Genomic DNA, 13,418 nt, shown 5'->3' with positions numbered 1-13,418 from the left:
TTTGTAGCAGACTCAGTGTTATATGGGAGTATGTGCTTTTGGATCGTTTCAGTGATATGAACTGAGATACTTAAGAAAATTAAGCTTGTGCTTAAAACTTTGCTTGATCAGGCAATATTTATGACTTTTTGATATTTTATGATATTTATGTTTCAGCAAAACACTGGTGTCAGCAGGTTTTAGTCATGTAATGCCTCCCATTTTGACCTGTGTCTATATTTGTACTGCTTTTAGCCTTGAAGAAAGCAACACTGTCTTGGAAGAATGGCTCACTGCTCAGGAAGGAAAACTAGAAGAGATTAAAAAAGATGAGACAGAACTTGAGAACTTCTATAAAACACTATTAATGCAGAGGTATCGTTTTCTTTGGTCTCTATCTAAGAACTGTCTTCTAAAGAAAATTGCTCCAAGTTGTTACAACAAATAGATGTTTATTATTTTTTTTGTATTTTTCAGAAAACCGTTTGACTCCATGGTTCAGCTAGCAAATTCCTTGAGGGAGGCCGGGCTGAAGGAAGATAAAACCGTTTCAGAAGCCAGTGACCTTATTAGTAGATACCACACACTGATTACATGTATAAGTGAAATGGCAGGGAACACTGAGAGACTTCCAGTGGAAGGACAGAACTTTGAAGAACTTGCCCAGGATGTTTCTTGCTGGATCAAAAAGTTCGAGGAGGCTGTTAATAACTTGATTTCACAGGAAAGTGAGTTGGCATCAGACGAAAAGATTAATCAGATAAAGGTATTGTGTTAAATGTTTTTCTTTTCAACTTCACAGCTCATGCTGATATCAGGGGAATGCTTGATGAGTCAATACCTCCTAAAAGATACTGTCACTGCTGATTGCCTGTGGTTTTGTTCCTTATTTGTGGGAGGGTGGGTGGGTGGTGTTGGGTTTTGTGGAGGTTTTTTTGCATAGTTTATTACACACATGAGATTCTCTGCTGCACTTCTGAGTGGAGCAGCACTGAACTCAAAAGGTGCTGGTGACCATGCGTCTTCCCATCATAGCCTACTCCAGAGGTGGAGAGGGAGGTCAGTAACTTAGCTGGGGCGCCCAGAGAGCCTCTGCAAAGTATGTGGCTTCTTGGGTGTCCTGCAGTGCTGTTGTGCTGGGCTGCTCCACTGCCTGGGTGGGTCTCAGGCCCCAATGTCCTCTTTGGTGTCTCCTCTCTCTGACTACTTAGGAGGCTGCCTAACAGAGTAGCTGGAAATGAGGATGAGGATTTACGTGTTTTGTTCTGCGGAAGGGGTAGTATCATGCCAAACATCTCTCTATAACATTTCCTTTATTTTATCAGCACAGTGTTGGATTGATTGTGTAGTGAATAATTAATAAACTTCAGCTTCATTATCTCAGACTTTCTAAAACTAGACGATGCACCTGTTTATGTATTGGAAAGAGAATTCTTTTGTCTGGAGCAGCAGTGTACAAAATACTAAAAAAATAATTGGTTAAAATCATTGGTAATACTTTTTATTTTGTAATCAGAAAGAGTTGTGTATGTACTGCTTCTGCTTCTTTAATACAGGAGATCACAGCTCTCAAAGATGCAGGAGAGGCCAAAATACAGAACATGGTAGCTCTGGGAGAAACTTTACTGAGAAATGAGAAAAATAAGAAGCCAGTGGTTCAGCAGACTATTTCCGACCTCCAGAACCAGTGGGAAAGCATCTGTCGGTTAGCCGCTGAGTACAGAAGGTAATGTGGAATTTGCCAAGAGATAGTACAGAACGCTTACTGCTATGTTGGCTTTCTTCTCTTCTTCTTGCACCATTTCCGTTGAATTTGTGTTCTTTGGGGACAGAACAAGATACCTACAAAAATACTTGTATTTCTGCAGTGTTGTGGAGGGATAGATTACAGTTTGGATTGAATGGTTGAGTGGGGGGTGTAGCCAGGAGGTGTAAGGGGAGTGACAGGACAACTGATGGGATCTGCCCAGCTTGTCTCAGATTCCTTTTTGATACTGAAGTAGCTCAGCCACTCTTGTAGAAAAAAAAAAACACAACAAAAAACAACAAAACATGCACACCCATTGCTTCTTGTTCCATTAGTCTATGCAGTGAGGGTGCACTGACTTAATCACGGCCATGGCCCTTCCTTGCGATGTGATCTGGGCTCTGTGCCCCAGGTGTGGTCCCCCAGCAGAGGTGGGATGTACTTTTGCACTGATTTGTACTGCTTCAAAAGAGAGTTTGGAGTAAATGCAGGAGGCTGGGATGTTTAAAGTAGAGATTTTAAAGCCTGGTTTATTCTGACTACGAGAGGCTTTCTTGGCTGTGGAAGCTGGTATTGTTAAAGTCAGCAAAGGCACTTTATTGTCACTGGCACTGTGGCAACTATGTCTGAGAGCCAAATTGATCCTTTAAAACATGTCAGGTTATTCCAGGTGTGCCGTGTAAACGTGAACTGAAGTTCTGATTTTGCACGTGCAGGTGCTTTCAAGATACTTACCTGCCGTAATGTCCTTGAACTGACTTTCAGTAAAAACAATGGAACTGTGCTTTATTTGTCATTTGCCAAAAAATATGAATGTTGAGGGGCAAAAACCAAAACACTTAAGCTTTGCTTTTGTGCTTATTTATCCTGCTGTACTTTACAGAATTTTAACCAGACTTTATTTATTTGGATTTGTTTGTGTGAGATCGTATTTTCAAATGTTGGCATTTAAGTTCCATCTGGAAAATATCTGTGCTTCATTGCTAAATGTGAACATACGAATGTTACTTTTGTCTCACTGATCATAGTTGCATATTTCTTATGGACAAATGCAACCTATTCACCTGCAGCAGATCAGCATGTGTGCTTATAAAGCACACAAATCAAAATCCAAAATGTCAAGGTCAGGAAAGTGGGCACTGGATTGTGCTAACATGACCCGTATTGGATCTGCTGGTTTTGTTGTCTACCTCTAAAACACTCCCCTACCCCCATCTCAACCAATAAAATTGTTTCTTCTACAGAACATTTGCTTTCAGGAGACTGACATAAGAAGCTGTCAAGGAAAATAGATAGATTCATAGCCATATTGAAGTTTTTAAACAGAACTTATGCTGTAATGAAAAGTGGAAAAATACAGAGCATGAGCATCACATCTCAGATGCTGGAAACTAGGGGTTTATAGCTTAAGGTTTAAAAGGGTTAGTTGCTTGTCCTGTGTTTAAGTCCAGTTCAGCCGCAATAACTTCAGTGTTTTTCATTTTCATCACCTTAAAAATTGCAGGCTGAAGCTGATAAGTAATTTAAAACCTGAAGAAAAATATTCAGTATACTCAAGTTCATTCCAGTGGTTGACTTGTTCACAATTTGACATTTTCTAGATAACGAATAAAAATTTTTTCAATACTGTTAAATGCTCTGTTTTTTCCTAGCCCTCAAGAGCAACCTCAGTTCAACATGGAGCAGTATGAGCAAAGCAAAGAAGATCTGAGACTGGCTCTAACTGAACTGGAGAAACAGCAAAAGGAGCTTGGTTTTGCCCTTCAGCCTGGTTTGTGGGAGAAGCAAGCTCAGCTGACAAACTACGTCAACCTCCTGCAGAAGGCAGAAGACTTAACTTCCCGATTTAATGAATTGAAAAGCCAGGAAGATCACCTACAGGGTCACTCTGAGGATCCCTGCTTCACAGAGGTGGAATGGTTGGAATTAAAGCACCAACATGAAAATCTGCTCAGCCAGCTGCAGGTTGGAACCTCGTTCTCTTTCCTTACGAGATTATTGGTATGCCTGTTGATTGCAGTGCTCACTGGTTGCCTGTAGGGTCATTCAGCTGGGAAGTTTATGGGGAGAGCTGGGAGTGGTGAAAGTTCTTTTGTAGAAGGGCAGGGAATTCCTCTCTCTCTCTTACTGTAGGGAAAAGAACACCGGAAACTCATATCTTTTTGTGCTTTGCAGAGAGATAAATGTTTAAACAAATGAGACCAAGGTGAGTGTGAAGAATAACATTTTATACCTGTATAAACAATTTCAGGTAGCCGTAATATGAAGCAGTCATTCCTATAATCTCTAAGCCACAGTAGAGGTTTTTTTTCCCCTTTTGGAAGGATGAATGGCTTTTCCTGCATCTTGTTTGTTATTGGTTCCACCCAGTTTAGTGCAAATTGCATTTGCACCCTGTGTAGCATTCTGCATCTAATCTGTCATCCATTCTGAGTGGAAAACATCCCTTTTAGAAGTATATTCTTATGGAATGCAAACTCTTCTGCTTCCTCCTACTAATGAAGATTTTGTTCATGGTGAAGTCCATGATGTGCTGGGAAGAAGGCAAGGGATTTTCTGTGCACCTGTGGGTAGCTGGATATTTTATGGGAAACAAGCGAGTTTTTTGTGCTGCTGAGGTCCTGGAAAAGCTATGACAGTCTGTGGATGAGTTGTGGTTGTTTGAGCTAATGGTGGACTAATCCTTGAAACTCTTTGGTTTCTAGACCATAGTGCAGACATTGGAAAGTCATGTTCAACAGCACCAGCAGTTTCAGGATATGGTAGCAGGCCTGAGCACTGAACTGAAGACTGTCTCTGAGAAGCTTGCTGGTTGTGAAGGTCCAGCAATGGTACAACCATCAGCTGAGCAAAACCAGTTGAAATCACAGGTATGTCGCAGGTTTTGCATCATGGAGAAAGTGGATCTGTGCCCTGGGGGCTTGTAGAGACCATCACGTTTATAAAAGACAACTGCTAATGGTGTCAAACTGAAAAACTAAGAAACCTTTCTGAAATATTGAGTATATGTGGTGTTTCTTTTGTCAAGATAATTGTAGGCCTAAAGCCACTCTTAGTGGACTGAGTATACCTTTACTGTCAGCTGAACTAGAGGTAGAATTGCCCCAGCTCAAGCACACAGGCTTCAGTTTGATTGGTTGGTTTTTTTTTTCCTCTCTTGGCATCATGAGGAAAGAGATCATTAAATTTCGTGTTAGTAAGTGTCTTTAAATTAGTCAGAGCAGAAAGCTTAGGAAAATGTCAGTGAGCCAAGTTTAGTTTTAAGAAGTGTCCTTCATGCATAAGTAGGCATTCTTTTGCACTTTGGAAGAATGGATAACAGTTGCTGTGGGTGTAGAGAGCTGCTGAAAGCTGAAACCATAGCTCAGATATGGATCACTGCAATTCCCCTTCTTCCAGAGTTTGCTATCCCTCTAAGAAGTAAGAAATAATAGGAGAAGGAGGGGATTATCTGTTCGAAACTTGGAAGCATCATCATGCACCTCACAGCATACTGATTATTTTATCATTGTCGTAATGCTTATAGCTTCAGGTGTTCTCTGTTCATAAAAATGGCTGATTAAAATTAGTAGTTTAGTGTTTGGCTTTCTGCAGCAAATAGGTCCGCATGTACTTTTCAGCACAGTTTGTTGTTCACAACAAATATTTATGGTTTTAGCGATTTACTTTAGATCTTAGCATTAAGTTTATTGAGTGAAGAAACTTTTCAATACAATGTTCTCTTCATGTTTAAAGGAACAACAAGCACCTCTTAGTCGATGCGAAGACACGTTAAAGAAGATTTTGATTTTAGCAGAAACTGTTAAACAAAACACCTCTTCACAAGGACAGAAGTTTATTAAAGATGAGATTGAAACACTTCAGAGTGAACACAGGAGTCTGGAAGAAAGACTTGAAAATGTCAAGCAAAAGGAGGAAAGTATTTCCAGTGGAGCCCTTGAGTTAAAAGATGAGTTTGGTAATGCAATACAAATGGAAGCTGAGGCGGATACACGGCTGAAGAGAGAGATACAGATCACTTCTGATGCTCCTGTCGCTGCAGAAGAGAGCCCCATAGCAGTGGAGTTAAAGGAGCCTTTGGAAATGCATGATGTGAGTATATTTGTTGACAGTAATGGCAGTGGAAGACTGGTTAAAGAGGCGTCTGTCTCTCAAATGCCTTTTGTATATTGCATCCTATATTCCATCCTTAATTTTGTCAAAATTAAGCCTTCTGTAAATCTGTGTGTGTAAATCAAAGATGTGGAGAAAAACTTGTCATAACAAGTCTGTAACAAGCCGATAATGTCTGTTCGAAACTGCAGTTTTCCATTTAAACACGACCTGCGCGTAGATTTCTCTTGCATGTAATTAGAGCAGGTATCCCGGGTCAGGACACAAAGGGAGAAGGTGTATAGATGAGAAAACTGCAGATACACCTTTGCCAAAGGACTTCGAGAGCTTCTCTTAAACCAGTAAGACTTGTTTACAACTGCAGCGAAATATTTGTCCTGCTTGTTTTCGTAGATGATTTTGCCATTCAGAGATTTAATGTTAAAATACAATGTTTATGGTCACACAAACAGGTTTTCTTTTATATCATTTCTCTTAGGGTCAAGATGTGAATGGAAATATGTCCGAGAAAGAGAAGCAGAATGATCCACTTTCTGAGGAAAGCAGTGTATTGTCAGACAGCCCACTACAGGGGATCTGTCAGAGCAAGGACACATTGAGGCAGACCGTTCAGGTGCTTGACAAATATGTTCTCATACACGTCAGTGCTTATATATGTGTGTGCGTGTGTTTGTCTGTTCACTAGAACAGCATATGTAATTCCTTAAAACATGTAGTCTTACATAAACATAGTTTCCTTATCTGATGAAAGGAATGAGAAATTATGTTCTCCAAATCATCCTCTCAGCTGCGCACGTGAAATGCGCAAGAGATCAATGTGATGATCTCTACAAGCCCTCAGGGCTTGGACCTACTTTCTCCATGGTACAAAACCTGCAACATACCTGTGATTTCAACAGGTTTTGTCACCTGCACGCACAAGGTAGAGAGTGAGAGATCACTAACCTGGAACTGCTGACCTCAGGATGTTCACACTGTAAATGACTTCACATGTGTAAAGCTGAGGGGATGATTATGAAATCTTTCATTGACCTGACCATTGAGTGGTAACAGTAGCTGGGGAGATGGTCATCAAAATATCAGAGTGGAAACCATCCGTACTGGGATTTCTGGAGAAGGAGCAAGATCATAGAATCATAGAATGATTTGGGTTGGAAGAGACCTCAAAGATCATCCAACCCCCCTGCCATGGGCAGGGAAGCCCTCCACTACACCAGGTTGCTCAAAGCCTCATCCAACCTGGCCTTGAACACTTCCAGGGATGGAGCAGCCACAGCTTCTCTGGGCAACCTGTTCCAGTGCGTCATCACCCTCAGAGTGAAGAGTTTCTTCCTTAGATCTAATCTAAATCTGCCCTCTTTCAATTTAAATCCATTGCCCCTTGTCCTATCACTACACGCTCTTGTCAAAAGTCCCTCTCCAGCTTTCTTGTAGGCCCCTTCAGGTACTGGAAGGCTGCTAGAAGGTTTCCCCGGAGCCTTCTCTTCTCCAGGCTGAACAACCCCGACTCTCTCAGCCTGTCTGCATAACAGAGGTGCTCCAGCCATTAGATCATCTTCGTGGCCCTCCTCTGGACTCATTTCAACAACTCCATGTGCTTCTTATGCTGGGGCCCCAGAGCTGAATGCAGTCCTGCAGGTGGGGTCTCACAAGGACAGAGTAGAGGGGTGGAATCACCTCCCTCAACCTGCTGGTCATGCTTGTTTTGATGTAGCCCAGGATGCAGTTGGCTCAATAGTTAGGGTTGCAAAATGTGTCTAAGCAGAAACTTCCATGACGGTGTTAAAAATCATGTGAGCACTTACTTCTGCTTGGTTTGTCTCTGAACTGTTTCATAGTGATTAAGGTGCTGATACAGCAAACTGATCTCAGCAGGTGTTTCCATGAGACTCTGGGTTTTGGTGACCTCAGCCTTTTCCTTCATTCGTTAAACTAAACTGAAGATAGAGTAGACAGCTTGTGGAGTGTGATGTTCCTTAGTAAACTTGGATTTTGGACTGTGTCTTTTACTGGTTGTAAACATTTTGTATTTTTGTCAAATCAGGGGGAAGCTGGTAAAGAGAGCCCAGCTATGGACAAACGTGACAAGGCCCAAGAGGATGTTCTGGACAATGCGGTTCAGGGTGGTGAAGCAGACCTGGAAAGACGTCAGTATGGTGTTGGTATTGAAGGTGATGAAACAAGAAAGGAAACCCATCCAGCAGAGGTAACTGGACATGAGATTACAGAAGAGTGATTAAATTTGAGGGTGTATGTATACAGTTTAGTTGTAGTGAGGATGATACCACTACTAAACAAATAAATAATAAAACTCTCAATGATGTGCTGTATACTTAACATGCATTAACACTTTGAATCCTTTCCTGTACCTTTAAAATTAGTATGGAGGGAATTTTTTTTTGTATTACCATGGGCTGCCACAAGGTGGTTTGCTGAGGATATTGCATTCCAAGTCACCTGGACTTATTGCAAAGTCGTCTTACCCTTTTGCTTGAGTCCCTTTCATTTATTTAGATTTCTTATTTACATATTTGCTTTGCATGTAGGAGGCTGCGTTTGAAATGCTGTGTCCTGTTTGGTGCACCCTGGTACAAGGGGAATTTTGACAAACTAGAGCAGTATTTAGGAGCTGGAGCCATAACGAGTGGGAAGAGGCTTTGTTCTTGTTGGAGATGAAAAGGCTTACAGGGGTCTCCTTGCTGTCATGCCCTCTCTGAAGGGGTGTTATAAAGAAGACAGAGCCAGACTCTTCTCAGACCTTCAGTTTTAGCCAACTGTGTGAGATGCTGAAAGCAGTGTAGTTGGAAAAGATGGAGCACAGTGTGCACTCATGAGCTTGCTGAGAATTGGGGTAAATTTGTTCATTCTGATTTGCGGGTGGGCTACTTTCGTTGTACACCGTGTCTGACTTGCAGCCACTAGTTCAGCTATCTGTGCAGCAGATAGATACGCCGTGCTGTGCTCTCCACCACGGTCATGCTGTAAGGATTTGCCATGCTTTATTTTGTGGAGATGTGTGGCATTTTTTTATCTATCCCCAGCTGAACACCAAACTCAGGCAGAACTTACAGTCAGCAAATACCTCAGTGTGTACATACAGCAAATCTCTGGCCTGCCCGTGGGTATATCCTGCCTGGTAATCGACTGGGTGTCTAACCACAGGCTTTCTGTCTACAGTACAAGTACAAGATCGGAGCCTCAGGAAAATGCTAAACCTTTTAAGAAATGCACTAAAGACTGCATCCAAGGGCACACAGTTCAAGGTCCAAGTTTTGAATAACAAAACATGAGCAGCGTGGGTCAGAGGAAAAACACTTACAGTCTGCAGTTTTTCTAAAAATTTATAACAAAATTACAGTACTGCTTCTTCTAAATGGTTTCCTTTGCCATAAGCTTGCCCGCAATAAATTATGAGATGTAATTGTGGTTTTCCTCATCTACCTGTAATTGTGGGCTTTGTAACTTTGTCATCTCAAGCACTGTAATTACTACTTAGCAGGTTTGATCAGGGCTTTTTCGTTACTTCCTTCTTTTATTTTTCTTACACCAAAAGGAGAAACCTAGCGATGTCAAGAATCAGTCATATAGAGAAGACGTGGATCAGATTCAACAAAGGGTGTGCCAGAAAAGTCGAGTCCTGAAACCTGCAGCAGCTGAGAAACATGGTGTGGAACCTAATCCCCCAGTTTCTGCCTATGAGGTAACCTACATTTTGTTATTTCAAGCTGCCTTTGTCAGAGTCATTGAATTTTTGTTTTCACATGGGCTTCAGCTGAAGTTCTCTTATAAAAGAAGAGACAATTACAGTTGCATCAAAATCAAGAGGTTTGTTTATAGTTCTGCTTTATGTCCATGGGAGTTTTGAACTTTATCCAAAGTGCTAGCCACATCATATTTCTCAGTGGATCTGTTCAAAGAGCAATTTTGGGTTTACGAGCCATCATAATGTCTTTATTTTGTAATATTTAGGGTTTCTCTTTAAATTATTAATCAATATAACTTATTTTTGTGTTATTATAATTAGCTGTGATAGTCTGTGCCATCATAAGAAAGGCAGATCAGAAAACTGAAATCCAAGGGTGATCAGCATAAGAAAATAAATTAAATAAAATAGAGAAAAGAGAATGAATTCAAGCTGAATGAGTAACAAAGTACATTACTAAATGACATTACTAAGTCTGTTCTTCCTTAAGAGTAAGGCCAGATCTAATCTTCACGGTTAAATCTCTAGGCAAGTCCGCAGCTGGCCTGTCCATTTGCAGGTCTTACCTGGGACTTGTGCATCTGCTCTAACTGGAAACCCCAACAAAATCTCTGTGCCTTTTCATTTATGTTGTTGTCTGCAATAGCTGAAGGTGATATAGGGGATTATGTTTTACATCTGGACTGAGGCTGGTTAAGAGCATCTACTTGGGCAATGACCTCAGCTCAGCTGATGGGCTGTTAAACCTGATCACACCCCAAGTGACTTATCTTTCTGTCACTGTGGGAATCGATGGCAGTGCCAGGGACTGGCTCTGGAGCCCCCCCATTCCCTTCCTCCCCATCCCGATTGAGACATGGCTCCCTAACACTCTCATCTTACCCCTGATTTTGGATAGCACTTGTGGCGGTAGCAGCCGTGGCTTTGTGTCACAGCCAAGCTGCTTCATGCATGTGTCGCTCTGGGAAGAACAGTTGAAGAGATGGTCCTGGTGAAGGACACAGCAGTACATCAAGGCAGGTCCCGAGCAGAAGGAATGTGGGTGTGAGGAGAGGTTAAAGGACCACAGAAATGTAAGGAGGAGGGGGAGGGGAGAAGACAGGATAGAGCTGTGAATGTATCAGTAGCAGAGGTGGGTTCAGGGAGGATGTTATTTGAAGGCAGGGATATCAGAGCTTCAAACTTCAAATGATGAGCAGAGATTTTGTAGCTAACTGAGCAGTGCTGGCAAGCCAGGGTGACTGCAGAGATCAGGGGCAGTGATGGAGGTTCCATCACCTGGATCCTGATTGACCCTCAGAGGCTGTGGGGGAAACCACAGCAGGATTTAGGCATGGCTTAAACATGTGAAGCAAAGTGTTGCAGTCAGAAAACTTGTTGGGTTTAGGATCTTCAGACGTAAGAATCCTGTTTTGCGTTGTAGGATGCAGATACGGAAGTGGTTGTCCAGAAGGAACTATTTCCTGGAGTGCAAGTAAACACTGAATATTTTGAAGAGGAACAAAAGGTCAACAAGCTGAAAAATGAAGTGGCTGAACTGGATATCGTGCTCATAAATGAACAACTAAAAGAGCTGGAGGTATGGAAATCGCAAAGCCATTCCTCATTGTTAATGTAGTGATACGCTTACAGAATTATGATTCACTTGGCAAAACAAAATGGTTGCATATAGTCTTACCTAAGGTTTGACTGCATGATTAGTCAGTTTGTCTACCAGGTAATCTACAAACACTGAGCCTTAATGCAAATATGTCCATGTAAATACCGTATTTTGTACTGCTCTTCTAGAGTGCCGTGGTAGATGCATCTATGATCGCGTGTGTGCTTCCGTGATGTGCACAGGCATGTGTGCTCATTTGCATGTGACTGAGCAAGCATATGTTTGGAGATGTATCAGTACATAACTGTATTTTGTGCTGAAAGCTGGAAGTGTTTAAGATCCTCTTTTAATCCTCTCTCTGTGATGGGCTTGATTGTAGAATTTACAAACTGAACTGGAAACATGGAAAGCAAAATCTTTGTGTCATAGTCAAGAAGCGTTTCCCAATGCAACAGGATCAAACAGAGCAGAGCTGCAAACCACAGAGCCTGTGGTGCCCTGCTGGGACAGGCTGCTTCAAGAGCTAGCTGCTGTTAAGGAAGTGAAGCAACAACAGTACTGTTTAATTAATGAGTACCAGAAAAATCTTTCTGCTGCGCAGTCCTCAATGAAAAATTTGTCAACAGAAAAAGATAACATAAAAATGTAAGTATAATTGAAGGTTTCTGTCAATAGATTGCAGAACAAATATAGTCCTGGACTAAATTTCGTGCCATACTTCAATAATGCTCAGACAAGAAGATGGTGTTTTATCCATCTTGTTAACGTTAGGTAGCAAGAGAAGTTTCGTAGGTTTGTAAGCTTAAAGAGCCTTAAACAGAAGCATTTCTGGTGGTTCTCTGCTATCCTTTAGCAACATCTACTCTTTGTATTTTTTAGGCAAAAGAAATAAATGGTTGCTGTGCTAAAAACCTATCTAAAAGCCATATTAAAATATTTTTGAAAAAATATGGCAGATGGGAAATACTAATTTTTCTTTAAGGACTCATCAGTACAGATTTTTTTCTGAGTGAAATCATAGAATCGTAGAATACCAGGTTGGAAGGTACCTCAAGGACCATCTGGTCCAACCTTTCTTGGCAAAAGCACGGTCTAGACGAGATGGCCCAGCACCTTGTCCAGCTGAATCTTAAAAGTGTCCAATGTTGGGGAATCCACCACTTCCCTGGAGAGATTATTCCAATGGCTGATTGTTCTAATGGGGAAAAATTTTCCTCTTTTGTCCAATCGGAATCTCCCCAGGGGTAGCTTGTACTTACCCCTTGTCTTTTCCATGTGACTCCTTGTAAAAAGGGAGTCTCCACCTTCTTTGTAGCCACCCTTTAAATACTGGAACATGGTGATAAGGTTCCCCTAAGCCTTCTTTTCTCAAGGCTGAACAAAGCCAGTTCCCTCAACCTTTCCTCATATGGCAGGCTTCCCAGTCCTTTGATCATCTTGTGGCCCTTCTCTGGACCCTCTTCAGCCTGTCCCCATCTTTTCTGTATAGTGGAGACCAAAACTGAACACAGTATTCCAGGTGTGGCCTGACAAGCGCTGAGTAGAGTGGGCTCGTCACTTCTTTATCTCTGCTGGTGATGCCCTTTTTGATGCAATTCAGCATCCTGTTGGATTTCTTTGCTGCAGCAGCACACTCTTTGCTTATATCGAGCTTGTCGTGTCCCAGAACCCCCAGGTCCCTTTCCACAGAGCATCTTCCCAGCTGAATAAATCCCAGCCTGTGCTGCACTCCCAGATGATGTTCTCCCAGGTGCAAGACCTTACACTTGTCCTTGTTGAACTTTTGTCAGTCCACTCTTCCAGCCTATCCAGGTCTTCCTGGAGGGTGGTTCTCCCTTCTGAAGTGTCCACTGCCCCGCTCAGTTTGGTATCATCAGCAAACTTCATCAGGGTGTACTTGATCCCATCATCCAGATCGCTTGTGAAGACATTAAACTGCGTTGGGCTCAATGTGGATCCCTGGGGGACCCCACTTGTGACAAGCTGCCAGTTTGGAAAGGAGCTATTTACCACCCCTCTCTGGGTGCAGCGTGGCAGCCAGTTCCCCACCCACCACACAGAGCACTTGCCTAGACCATGGAGTTGTGGCAATGAATGAGTCTACAGTACCAATTCAGAGGTGACTAACACAAGCAAAATATTTAGTACTTTTTATGAATTAGCCTACAAAACATGGAACTAGCCTATTGGTCACAATAATGTATCACAGTAATTTGAAAATCTTTATAATAGTGTTTAAAATTGTTAATTTATAGCAAAAAGATTGAAAAAAAAAG

The 13,418-nt window shown here is 41.9% G+C and overlaps 1 protein-coding gene across 1 annotated transcript in view; it reads left to right on the top strand.

Annotated features, from left to right (window-relative positions):
- LOC104383626 (nesprin-2-like) overlaps positions 1 to 13,418 on the top strand; it is a 162,223-nt gene that overhangs the window by 23,173 nt on the left and 125,632 nt on the right. Inside the window, exons 19-29 of the mRNA XM_086613635.1 lie at positions 235 to 354; positions 457 to 745; positions 1,536 to 1,705; positions 3,379 to 3,691; positions 4,432 to 4,596; positions 5,462 to 5,818; positions 6,318 to 6,452; positions 7,884 to 8,045; positions 9,393 to 9,539; positions 10,966 to 11,121; positions 11,522 to 11,787. Of these exons, the coding sequence (XP_086469761.1) occupies positions 235 to 354; positions 457 to 745; positions 1,536 to 1,705; positions 3,379 to 3,691; positions 4,432 to 4,596; positions 5,462 to 5,818; positions 6,318 to 6,452; positions 7,884 to 8,045; positions 9,393 to 9,539; positions 10,966 to 11,121; positions 11,522 to 11,787 (2,280 nt within the window). The remainder of the gene's footprint in view (positions 1 to 234; positions 355 to 456; positions 746 to 1,535; positions 1,706 to 3,378; positions 3,692 to 4,431; positions 4,597 to 5,461; positions 5,819 to 6,317; positions 6,453 to 7,883; positions 8,046 to 9,392; positions 9,540 to 10,965; positions 11,122 to 11,521; positions 11,788 to 13,418) is intronic.

The sequence above is a fragment of the Tauraco erythrolophus genome, chromosome 6, assembly GCF_009769465.1.
Source record: "Tauraco erythrolophus isolate bTauEry1 chromosome 6, bTauEry1.pri, whole genome shotgun sequence".
NCBI lineage: Eukaryota > Metazoa > Chordata > Aves > Musophagiformes > Musophagidae > Tauraco > Tauraco erythrolophus.
The sequence above is the reverse complement of the archived record's forward strand: the minus strand, read 5'-3'. Positions and strand labels throughout refer to the sequence as shown.